The sequence below is a fragment of the Saccostrea cucullata genome, unplaced genomic scaffold (genome assembly GCF_032062105.1).
Source record: "Saccostrea cucullata isolate Sc308-1 unplaced genomic scaffold, CSIRO_AGI_Scuc_v1 ctg5458, whole genome shotgun sequence".
NCBI lineage: Eukaryota > Metazoa > Mollusca > Bivalvia > Ostreida > Ostreidae > Saccostrea > Saccostrea cuccullata.
The window spans coordinates 1-13,433 of NW_026931566.1; the positions used below are offsets into that span (position 1 = coordinate 1).

A 13,433-nucleotide genomic window follows, 5' to 3' on the forward strand; every position below is an offset into this window, starting at 1 on the left:
TTTTTGGTGTTTATAGAGGCGATTACTATTAAGTAAAATTTAGTCTGTCATTTTGATCATTTGGAAAATAATTGTTTGAAAAAAAATCCTATTCTTCTTATCTATCTGATATTTTTTTTATTTATGTGTGAATCAATAAACCGAAAAAAGTGATGTTTTGACCATTGCTAGTTCATAAAAACATTTACTTATATTCGTTTTTGTAAAACATTACCACTATAAACTGTTTCTAGTCTTTCAATTATTGTCTCTTCCACTATAGGCTGTTTCATGTTATACATTTTAATTTTTGTAAGATTCATTTTATAAAGTTTGTTTTGTGAAAAGTTTGTTTAAAAATATTGATGTTTATACAAAAATTTCATATTAATAAAATGCATTTGTGATCTCTTTTGTCTTTGTGTTATTAAGCATTATTTGCTTATAGTCTGCTTCAAAAAGTAGGATTTTTTTTGGAAACAGACTATTTCATTCACCATTTTTCTTGGTTGATCCATGTTTTCCCATTGGATATTTCTTGGAAGCGCACTTCATGCGATTGAGTGGTAACCTTAGCGCAGTTGGGAGAGCGTTAGACTGAAGATCTAAAGGCCCCCGGTTCAATCCCGGGTTCCGGCACGGAACACTCCGGCGGCTGACAGCCACACATTTTTCATTTTTGTAATAAAGATTTTCGGATCCTCGTTCTTCCTCTGTTCAGGATTCCCTTTCTTTACTTGATATTACAGATTGGTCACTATTTTTATTTCTCTCAAATTTTACAATAGTGTATATTTTCTTAATTCTGTATGAAAGTTTCCCTCCCTTTGTCTGCATGTCACTGGCTCAGAGTTCCTAGAGAAATCATCCAGCTGATTAAGGTGAATGAGTTTCCACATAATTATATAAATTGTATTACATGTATGTATCATTATTAAAATGTAAATATAAGAAACGGAAGTCAAATCGGAATTTAATTTGTATACAGTGAACCTTCAGATATCCGGATGCTTCAGACGATTTTTCATCGGAACGGATTTTTTAACGTTATTTTGTCTTGTTTAACTGGTTATTCAGGAATCCGGACGCTTTATATATCCGTACAAATTAATTGACTAGGAACCAAAGCGTCCGGATATAAATGTGGCTCCACTGTATTCTTGCGAAGATGAGTTATTCTGGTGAGTTTTATCTAAAAGTTCGTTTCAACATAAAAAAGTTGAGGGTAACGAACAGAATTTAAACATAAACACGGACCTCCGGGAAGTCCAGAGGTGGATCAGGTAAAAGGGGGAGAAAGCATTCCCTGTCGATCGTTGTCATTTTGTAAATTTTGTATTTATTGCCACCCGGTAAATTAAAAAAAAATTACATGACAATGTTAAAATGGGTTCGAACAAGAAAAAAAGTATGTAGACGATAAGTGGACACAGTTTGTGATACTGTATGCATTTCTTAAGAAACTGGAAAAATAACCATACGTGTATAATTTTGAAATATTATAGATGAACATCAAACACTGGACTGCACAAACCATTTTATTTACATAATGCTACAATACATATATATAACTGAGAAATTAAGACTTTTTGAAAATCGTCTTAGCAATCACTCCGTCGCAAGTTGCCGTCTGAAACAAGATAAAAATGGATTATTTGTATAAAGCTTTTTTTCCATCTTTTTAAAAAATGAATTGTCTACATGTATCTAAAGGAAATTATCTTCCCATATTTTACTATGAAGTGTTATTTAATAGACAATTAATTTTTATTTAATATTAGACCTGTACGGTATGGCTTATTTAGTTTTCGAGCAAATATGCTTCTTTTGTTTTGAGATCTTCCTTTTTCGTCCCCACCAGGAGCATGTTTAGTTGTTGCTTATAAATCAAGGTGTCAGTGCCATATTTCATAATGGTTCCAACAAATTGAATATGTGATCAAGTTTGACCTTGACCTCAGACCTTGATTTTAGAAAATGATAAAAAATTATCTCGATATCTGTTCCAATCTAATTATATCTGTTCCAGATGACATACTAGTATTTTCATCATTATTATCTACAAAAGTGTAATAAATTACCGTCATGGAATTGATTTTGACTTTGACAAGATCGAATAAAATCTAAAGAAAAATATTTTTTCTGTGAAAGCATTTTCTGAAAAATTCATCAAACTTGCATCAAAATATTTTTATCTTACAACGACTTAACACTTACTTGTATTAGATTATCTCCCTCTATTTCTCTTATTACCACATTGTCTTTAGATTTTCCATCTGTAGCTTTTAATTCAATCTTCATTTTTCCATCAGAGTAGGTCACTTTTGCCTGAAATATAAAAATATAAACAAGTATAACTAAATCTAAATATTTTTACCTTTAAATGCTGCGGAAATGCATTGTGTTTTATGTTGTTACGAAGTTTTTCGTGTAAGCTTCAATTAAATAACTAAGTATCCAAAAAATCAAAACTTTTTTTTTCAAATCTAAGAAGTCAATTTACAAAGTTGAAAAATAAATGTACGACTAAACTAAGTGATCTAAAAAAATAATTTGTTTCTCTGTTTATTGTTACAAGAAGAAAAATAGTTTATTTTATTATCATGTATATTTTCTTCAACAGTACTTTATTATTAGGTTACGTTTGGTATCACAAATTTTGTCTTTAATTTAATAACACTTGTACGATGACCTCACTTCTTATAGGGGTACCTTGTATTTATGACGTCAGCTTGAAATTGGCACCTTGTATTATGACGTTTCCTCTCTGACAGTACTTGTATTCATGACGTAACATATGAGTTGTCTGTATAAATCCTGTAATGGTTTTTATGACGTCACTATATTGTATTGTCTGTAAGCTCACCTTGTATTTATGATCCTCTTCTGAAACCTCGATTTCTTCATCCAGGGCAAACTGGTTCTTTAATTCCTTCATCGGGAGTTTCCGGACAAACTCCAGCTTTCCGTCTTTCACCGAGATGATCAGGTTTGGTTTCAGCACAGAGGCTGCCTTCCGTTTGATGATATTTACACCTATTTTTATCAACAGTATGCAGAGAATCAGGTTTTACTAAAATATTTTCGGGGAGACAGGTATTAGAACTGTTTTATATATGAAATATGTGGAGGTAGGGAACAGTATTTGAGCTCAAAAGTCCATTAAAAGTTACAAAAAAGGAGCAGAGCAAACATGAACCTCCAAATGGGTTCAGGTGCCATGGAGGAGTGAGCATCCCCTGCCGACCATTCACACTCGCCGTGTGCTCCTTGTCATTTTCGAGGAGAGATTGAGAAAACAATGCCATAATATAAAGTCACGCTTAGTGAAGTCTTAATAACATTACAATATTTGATATTTTCAAAGACTGCACACATGTTCAGTTCATTTATCTATAAAGCACAGTCTGTATTTTGTATACTTCTTCACGATGTTTCCTTTCTGATGGCATCAATCTTTGCGTATCCTAACATGTTTAAAAGAAACATCAAGTCAACTGCATATTGTTCATGCATGCAATATAAATCATTGATACGTTTTTCTAAAGTGCCTACATGTACCCATATGCAAGGAAAAGGACCGATGCAATGGGCCATTGTTAATCGATACAAGACTCTAATCCTTTCAACGCCCTCAACTATTTGTTGAGAGGACGCTATAAGGAGAGGTAGTTCTGAGTTTTAAAATTAAAAACTTGTGTCCAATCCTTTTGTAGTAACATCTAAAGAACAAATTATTTTCCTACCATTTGTGTCCAACTGTCTATGGTACCGATTCAAAAAAAGTTGAAAAATTCAACTGGACGATGTTTTTGACATTATCTTGTAAAAAAAAAAGTCCAACCCCGACACCCCGCCCCCTCTACATTCTCGGATGTTGCCGTGCACAAATAACTAAAGAAGTCTGTTTGCTCTGTTGTAGTGGAAATCTACCCTCCTTTCTCATTTGGTTTCCTCGTCTCTTTTATATAAACATGTAAGCCTACCTGATTACATCCATCTTACCCATGGCTTCCAGGAATGGTTCCACGTTGTCTGTCTGTACACACTGCCAGTTCCCCTCAAACCTGCTCTTGATTTCCTCCAATGCCATGATTTCCAGCCTCTGAGTCAGGTAGAACGGATTTCTGTACTTTATATCTATCTAACCCGTTCCCCCTTCTCACCCCGACAGCTCTCGGCTGAATTAAAGAATCAATTCTATAAATATTAATGGTCATTTTAAAGTACACTCTCAATTTTAATCCCAAGTACGTTGCAAAATACCATTGATTGACCAGAGAAATATATGCCGAGGAAACGCCATGTTAAATAGTGATTTAAAAATTGAAATGTATATATATATTCCATAAAGGGCGTTTCAAAAATTCCTATTAACCACAACTTTCTTTCATTCTTAAAAAAAAAAACAAAAAAAAAAGAAAAACAAACAAACAAAAAGAAACAAAGAAAAAATGTTATGTTCGCAGAATCAATCTTGATATTAATAGGGTCTTAAATGTATTGTTTGAAAAGAAATGGGCAAGTATTGAAAAAAAAATTGATGTCTGCGCGGAAAAAATCATTAAGGCACCAGATCAATATATATTTTTAATTCCTTGAGCAAACTTTATTAAGTCAATATACCAATATGACAGACCTACTCTTGTTAAGGTGACAGAACTTCCTTCTACCTGAACTCATAAGTTATAAGCTGTGTAATGAAACACGAAGTTTATAGTCCTACATTTTCACAAAAATTAATGACCAGCAGTTCTTAATCTGTCAGTTGGATTATTTAAATATAGCTTTTTTTTCGCTGGAAATTGCCCGTTGCTTAGAAAATCATTACGTTTTTTTCCACGAGTTTTCTGGACATGCAATCTTCGTTGTAATAATAATTATTTCTTACATATCTAATAAGTTGCATTTTCTTCAATCATTTCTTAATTATATAACTAGTCCCTGGTAAATAAAGAAAACAAACTTTCCGGTACATATTAAAGAATTTTATTGACAAATAAATGAAATAAACAATTTCAAAAAACATATACATTAAAATTAAACAGATCTAGGACTTTTTGAATGTTGTTTTCGCTGTAACTCCATTGCAAGTCGCAGTCTGAAAAAATGAAAGAAACTGAACTTAACAACAGTCAACTAAAAAAGTTATGTTTGATTGTTTGAATTAATTAAAAGAACCTTCGTTTATCTTACAATGACGGATCAATTACTTGGATTATAGATTACCTCCCTTTATTTTACATTGACTGATAACTTACTTAGATAAGATTACCTTCCTTTATCTTACATTGACTGATCATAAACTTGGATTATCTTCCTTTATCATACATTGACTGATAACTTACTTGGATAAGATTACCCCCTTCTATCTCTCTGACTACCACATTGTCTTTAGATTTACCATCCACTGCTTTGAATTCCATTTTCATTTTTCCTTCAGAGTATGTGAACATTGCCTACAAAAAAAATATAGAGTCACCTTCACAAAGGCAAAAATGTCCTATAAAAATCAACATTCGGACTCTATACCGTGACTTGATACATGTACGATGGGGTAGGGCAAGCTTTATACTGGGACTCTGTACCCTGATTTGATACGATGGGATAGGGCAAGTTTTATACTGGGACTCTATACCCTGACTTGATACGATGGGATAGGGTAAGTTTTATACTGGGACTCTATACCCTGACATGATACGATGGGATAGGGCAAGTTCTATACTGGGACTCTATACCTTTACTTGATACGATGGGATAGGGCAAGTTTTATACTGGGACTCTATACCCTGACTTGATACGATGGGATAGGGCAAGTTTTATACTGGGACTCTATACCCTGACTTGATACGATGGAATAGGGCAAGTTTTATACTTGGACTCTATACCCTGACTTGATACGATGGGATAGGGCAAGTTTTATACTGGGACTCTATACCCTGACTTGATACGATGAGATATGGCTAGTTTTATACTGGGACTCTATACCCTGACTTGATACGATGGGATAGGACAAGTTTTATACTGGGACTCTATACCCTGACTTGATACGATGGGATAGGACAAGTTTTATACTGGGACTCTATACCCTGACTTGATACGATGAGATATGGCTAGTTTTATACTGGGACTCTATACCCTGACTTGATACAATGGGATAGGACAAGTTTTATACTGGGACTCTATACCCTGACTTGATACGATGGGATAGGATAAGTTTTATACTGGGACTCTATACCCTGACTTGATACGATGGAATAGGGCAAGTTTTATACTGGGACTCTATACCCTGACTTGATACGATGGGATAGGATAAGTTTTATACTGGGACTCTTTACCCTGACTTGATACGATGAGATAGGGCAAGTTTTATACTGGGACTCTATACCCTGACTTGATACGATGGAATAGGGCAAGTTTTATACTGGGACTCTATACCGTGACTTGATACGATGAGATAGGGCAAGTTTTATACTGCGATTCTATACCCTGACTTGATACGATGGAATAGGGCAAGTTTTATACTGGGACTCTATACCCTGACTTGATACGATGAGATATGGCTAGTTTTATACTGGGACTCTATACCCTGACTTGATACGAAGGGATAGGACAAGTTTTATACTGGGACTCTATACCCTGACTTGATACGATGGAATAGGACAAGTTTTTTACTGGGACTCTATACCCTGACTTGATACGATGGGATGGGCAAGTTTTATACTGGGACTCTATACCGTGACTTGATACGATGGGATAGGGCAAGTTTTATACTGGGACTCTATACCGTGACTTGATACGATGGGATAGGGCAAGTTTTATACTGGGACTCTATGTCGTGACTTGATACGATGGGATAGGGTAAGTTTTATACTGGGACTCTATACCCTGACTTGATACGATGGAATAGGACAAGTTTTATACTGGGACTCTATACCCTGACTTGATACGATGAGATATGGCTAGTTTTATACTGGGACTCTATACCCTGACTTGATACGATGGGATAGGACAAGTTTTATACTGGGACTCTATACCCTGACTTGATACGATGAGATATGGCTAGTTTTATACTGGGACTCTATACCCTGACTTGATACGATGAGATATGGCTAGTTTTATACTGGGACTCTATACCCTGACTTGATACGATGGGATAGGACAAGTTTTATACTGGGACTCTATACCCTGACTTGATACGATGAGATATGGCTAGTTTTATACTGGGACTCTATACCCTGACTTGATACGATGGGATAGGACAAGTTTTATACTGGGACTCTATACCCTGACTTGATACGATGAGATATGGCTAGTTTTATACTGGGACTCTATACCCTGACTTGATACGATGGGATAGGACAAGTTTTATACTGGGACTCTATACCCTGACTTGATACGATGGGATAGGATAAGTTTTATACTGGGACTTTAGTTTTAGCCTCTCGCTATTTTTCAGAATATCAGAAAGCGTAAAAGATGAAAATAAACTTAATTCTTTTTCAAGTCAACAATTTTATAGTGCACTCATTTTTTAAAATGAAACTTATTCTTTGGATCGCTATATTTTATTGCTGGATATTTCAAATATTTTATTTAGTCCAACAGGATCAATTCAATTCGTACTATGCATGAAACCACATATTAATCACTGCTGTAAACCCTAAAGAAGTACATGTACTAGTTTCAGTCATTTGACATATTGATAAAAAATTAGAGAAGAAGAGATCTCTGTCAGTGTGTTTAAATGGCAATATCAAGAGTAACAAAAGTATACTAGATGTTCATACACTCCTGTTAAAGCAAATTTTATTTAGTTTAAAGCGGAAGGGGGAGGGGCAAAACCAATTAATTAAAAAATCTCATGAGAAGCAAAAATTCATCTGACAGATTGATGGGATTTATTCTTGTCCAAATCGTAGCTGTGTGTTTTCTGTAATATGTGTAACGCATGTTTACATCAGCAGATTCATTTATGGAGGAAGGGTGCTATTTCCTGCTCCCGGTAACGCTGAACATGGTATGTACATTGTTCATGTACCTATTGTAAGGTTGCTATAGCGACAGAAGTATATTCCTTGTATTTGTCCTATTTGAGACACAGATGGGCTACATACCTTAAATTTATGGTCGTCGTCGCTGATATCATTCTCTTGGTCTAGTACGAACTGGTTCTTTGTTTCCTTGATCGGGAGTTTCCGGACGATCTCGACCTTCCCGTCCTTGACCGAGATAATCAAGGTCGGCTTCAGCTGAGCAGCAGCCTTCCGTTTGATAAGATTAACACCTAGAAATACAGAGGCAGTTGTCACATACAGAACAGTTTATATATCTATAGAAATGTGTGGCATTTAAAAACACTATTTTAAATTAAAACGTATGTATTTAAGAATATTAGAGGATTTTTTTCGAAAAAAAGAAAAAAAAACTCTTAATTTAAAATCTAATTCTGCATACATAATTTACATTATATTGAATATGATTTCAATAATCTTTTAAAAAGGGATTTAGTAAGAAAATTTCTGCAAAAACAATTTTGAACAGAATCATTCATTTAAAAAAAAAACAAAACTTTTCACTATAACGTAAATTCTTTTGTAAAAAGGGCCTGATTTTATTGTTAATTTAATCTAATTTTAATTTTTATCATAAAAAACCCACTTATAATTAAATCAAAACAAGCAATATTAACTTTTTCAAGAGTGCAGTGAAAAAATATTCACTATGTATGAACTTTTTAAATTGTAATTTTTATATCTTACCCATTGCCTCAAGAAAAGACTCTATGTTTTCGGCTTTCACGCACTCCCATTTTCCCTCAAATTTACTCTTAATTTCGTCCAGGGCCATATTTATTCGTGTGTTACTACACTTCCGCGGTGAGTCTCGGGCTCTATAGTTGTGTAGGAGGTCTCGGTCTTTATATACATTTCCCACCGTTCTTCATTCTCACCCCAGACATCCATGGATGAGTATGAATACAAACATTGTCCAATGTATATTTACTTCATCTCCTGTACCAACACTTTACAAATACAGAGTGAATTTTAAATTGAGTTGGATCGATTCATTACACAGACAAGCGGGTGGAAAAGGTCGCTGGGTATCTGTGAACTTTTCAGTAGAAATACTCTTTTAATAAGCACAGTAAACTGAATAACAAACGGTACATGTATAGCTATAAATATACTGTATGCATGGGATTGATTTTTAAAAACTACTTTGTATGATTGTTTATTCTAAATATGATTTCCCTCGGCGACAGAATTTTTATGTTTGTATTTTGAAATGTCAACAGAACTCTTAATCGGCCTGTTTTCTGACCTGGATTTATCGTTACATATCCTCACCTGTTAATATTGAGAGCGTGGGTTACTGATGTTTAAATCTTCTCAATGAGTTCAATTATTAATTGATTAATTATACAAATAAAGTGATTCATTCAAAGTTACCCTTTTTCCAATTTTTAATGTTAGAAGCACTCTTTCAATTACATACACTGTACATTTTGTAAATATTGTAATTTAAGGATAAATAACACAAACAAACTTTTTTCAGAAATCAGCATTATTTCTCATAGATTTACATTTCATTTGGTAACCTGAATAATGTTTACCAAGTAGAGTGGGAGAATTATATAAGATTTTGTCATAAGGTTAAAAAATTGTGCAAAATTTTGTATGGAATTATAAAGGAGGCCAAAGAAATTCTCATATCTAAGCACCAAGGAAAACCTACGATTTCTTTTTAATTCAGGGATTTATTATTTATGTCATTTTTAATCGAAATCAGTCAAAAAATATATATCAAGCCGTGCATCCATTTTTTTGTTTGTGGTAAGTACCCTTAAATCTAGTCCATGTACGTATACTATGCAAAATATTAGAATGATTTTATTCTCTCATTTGTACAGTGTACAAAACAAGGAAGATAGAGGTGTGGTATATAAAATACAAATATAATTTAAAAATGTATTTGTATAATAAGCAACTCATAAATTTGGTATTATTCATATTTATATTTCGACCATATAGATCTTTTCAGTATTATGCATCATATATCTTTACTATTTGAAATTGATGTATTATATTAAAGATTAAATGATGTGAATATATTGTGATTGTGATCCCAGTATAGAAATTGTTAACCCATGTGGTTAAAATACTACAAAACGTATTGTGTAACTACATACTAAAATGCTTTACGCAGAGGAAACAAATTTCGGACCGTCACACAATTGATAAAGAATTGTGTTAAATTGCATTACTTGTAATTATCATATGTTTTCTTTTTTCCAGTTGTATGTCATTTGACTTATTGTTTTGACTGTATACCAACCTAGTGATGTGAATAAATGAATTGAATTTAATTAATCATAATTCTATGCTTTGATTCATTTCAATTTAATGAAAATTGAAACATTAGTTTAACTCAAATTTTATTTTAGGCATAATTAATGTAAATTAAAAGAAAAAATAGAATATTTTAAAAAATTTCATGTTTTCCCGTATTTTTAATTTTTAAAATGAAGTACATGTAATATGATATGAGGAGATAACTCCTTTTTGTCTTGTTTTTTTCTATTTCAGAAAGGTAATAAACATTTTAAATGTTTTTAAAAATTTTTACATGTTCATCTACTTAAAGAAAATAAAAATGTTATATATCTTATGAATAATGTCAATACGCCAAGATTTCTACTTATACATGTAGGTGACCCCCCCCCCCCCCCCAAAAAAAAAGACTTCGTGCTTTGTAAATCGCTTTAATTTACTAATGATTTTATAGAAATTCCAGGAAGCATTAACTATAGTACGTATACATACGAGACGTATATGACAATCATTGATGCTGCTATTAGCCTTCCGTCGTATAAAATCTAGAATTTGATGAATTTATGGTTGAAATAATAAAAAAATACCAACAAAAATCTAACCCGAAAGTGATTGTTTTGATATGCTTGCATCTCTTTTTGCCATTAACCCTGTTTTAAAATAGGATTTAAAATTCATCATTTTCTATTAGTTGTATGTGGGGATTAATTTATACGCGTAAGCACAAATAAGGGTAGTTGTTTGGTCATAGTATATAAGAAGTTGGTCAGGCGTAAAGCGGTCATCGACGAGCAATAATCAACCAGATTTCGAACACGCTTTACCTGGAATGAACGAGTCAAATTCTAGTCACGAGGAGCGGGTTATACATGCTGCGCCCCAAATTGGCCTAAGTGGACGACCTGGCTTAACACAAAATTCGCAAGATGAATTCACTACTCAAGATGCACTGGATATTTTTACAGACAAATTAGATAGGGCGCTTAGACGGCAAAAGCAAGAAATCGTCAGCGAGTTGAGTTTAGCCCAGAAGTCAACAGAAAAAAAGGTACCTGACTTTAGATATCAAGGCAATAAAATTCAGTTTGAATTTAATGCAGAAAGAGAAACTGACATTAGAAAAGTATTAAACCTGTTGGAAAATAACAGATTAAAAACGGCTAAAGAAATTTTGAATTCTACTATAACTCATTTGAATAAAAGGAACAAAATTGTTCGCATAGCGGATAAATATGGTTGGGACGTTGTACAAGAGTATGAAGATGATCCTATTACTGACGACGCTGACGATGCTACTAAGCTTCGACAAGCTATTTTCAGAGCAAAGAAAAGAAGCACCAACAAGAAGCCTTACGACAGAACAACACGTGCTTATCCTGGATGAATGAAATTGCAGATGTGTACAGTAAGATTTTTGATTTTGATGATTGGTCAGTGGGTGATCACATTTTCCAGTTTTTAAGAAAAAAAAAAAAAAAAAAAATGGGGGCATTTGATAATGATTTATTTGCAGACTTTAAAAGTAAGAAAGTAGAAAAATTTTATTCCAGAGTTTGGAATCCTGGAACATCAGGTGTAGATGCTTTTGGGTTTGATTGGTCTATAGGTAATAATTGGATATTACCTCCTGTTAATCTGATTATAAAAGTGATTAAACAATTGATTTTGTGCAAAGCAAGAGGTACTCTTATTGTTCCTAAATGGCAGTCTGCACCTTTTTGGCCTTTATTAGTTAAGCCGTTTTCTGGAAATTTTCAAAATTTTGTGAAAGAATGGCTTGAATATCACAAGCCTCGAAACTTTTGCAGGAAAGGATCTCATGCAGAGAGTGTGTTTGCTGAAACGCAGTTTCAGAGTAATGTTATTGTGCTTTATATAGACTGTTCTGATTGTTGAATTTTGTGTTTATGCTATGTTATAACAGACAATGATAATGAATGTATGCTAGCCTTTATGGGGCTTTTGTAATGTTAAAAAAAAAAAAAAAAAAAAAAAAAAAAAGCCCGGATGGGGCAATTGTGATGAAGCCCGGATGGGGCAATTTTAATGAAGCCCGGATGGGGCAATTGTGATGAAGCCCGGATGGGGCAATTGTGATGAAGCCCGGATGGGGCAATTGTGAATAAATTTTATATTATGTTGCATATAATTGTTAATGAAGCATTATGATTAAGATTACAGATGTGCTTATGAGATTTGATCAAGAACGGGCTGAAATGTTTATCAAGAGACTTAAATGTATATATATTTAATATGAAGTAATTTTATTTTTTTTTTAATTTCAGCTCACATGTAGTTTCTCGCATTGGAAAGAAATTAAAAAGATTCAAGATCCTAGACTCAAGGACACGGTACTCAAAATGAATGATATAGTAATGCACAGTAAAAGTGATAACACGTTTAAAAAATACAGAGCTATTTTTTTTCAGTTTAAGTCCTGGTGCGCAAAATTTTAATTTCTTGTATTACCTGCTACACCATCTTCTGTTACAGTTTATTTGTCTTATCTTATACAAAAGCAATCTTCAGTTGCAGTCATTAATGCGGCATATCATAGAATTCAATGGGCACATCATATTAATCTTTGTAATAATCCATGTGCAGACAACCTTGTAAATTTGATTTTAGAAGGAGGGAAGAGATTGTTATCGAAACCTGTAGTTAAGAAGAAACCTATTACACCTGAGATTTTAGATAATATAATGGATAAATTTCCGCAGTTAGAAAATTTATATCATTCGAGATTGGTATGTATGTTGTTCTGAGGTTATGCAGGTTTCTTAAGATATGATGAACTTGTGCATATTCGAATGTGTGACATTTAGTCTCATGAATCAGGTTCACATGTTGAAATTAGAGTTGAAAAAAAAAGCAAAACAGATATTTTCAGGCAAGGTAATATGTTTGTTATTGCGAAATCAGGTAATAAACATTGTCCTGTTTCTTATCTTGAAAAATACATATCTATAATAGCTTGTCTCACTTTTCAGTCTAATGATTTTATTTTTAGAGCGGTTACATTTTTCAAAAAGGACAATGTTTATAAGTTATAAGTTAAAAGTGTGTGTGTAGATTTTAAAGATTATGGTTTACATAGTTTGAGAAGTGGTGGAGCAACTA

General features: G+C 33.3%; 2 protein-coding genes across 2 annotated transcripts; both read right to left on the bottom strand.

Moving 5' to 3' along the window:
• Positions 1-1,501: 1,501 nt before the first annotated feature.
• Positions 1,502-4,131, bottom strand: LOC134232971 (fatty acid-binding protein, adipocyte-like). The gene is made up of 4 exons (XM_062714963.1): positions 3,985-4,131; positions 2,846-3,015; positions 2,197-2,307; positions 1,502-1,609 (listed from the first exon to the last, which is right to left on the bottom strand). The coding sequence occupies exons 1-4, from the start codon at positions 4,070-4,072 to the stop codon at positions 1,559-1,561; spliced, it is 420 nt and encodes a 139-aa protein (XP_062570947.1). The 5' UTR covers positions 4,073-4,131; the 3' UTR covers positions 1,502-1,558.
• Positions 4,132-5,029: 898 nt separating this feature from the next.
• LOC134232970 (fatty acid-binding protein, adipocyte-like) lies at positions 5,030-8,962 on the bottom strand. Its single transcript, XM_062714962.1, has 4 exons — positions 8,742-8,962; positions 8,097-8,266; positions 5,328-5,438; positions 5,030-5,080 (listed from the first exon to the last, which is right to left on the bottom strand). The coding sequence occupies exons 1-4, from the start codon at positions 8,827-8,829 to the stop codon at positions 5,030-5,032; spliced, it is 420 nt and encodes a 139-aa protein (XP_062570946.1). The 5' UTR covers positions 8,830-8,962.
• Positions 8,963-13,433: the final 4,471 nt, after the last annotated feature.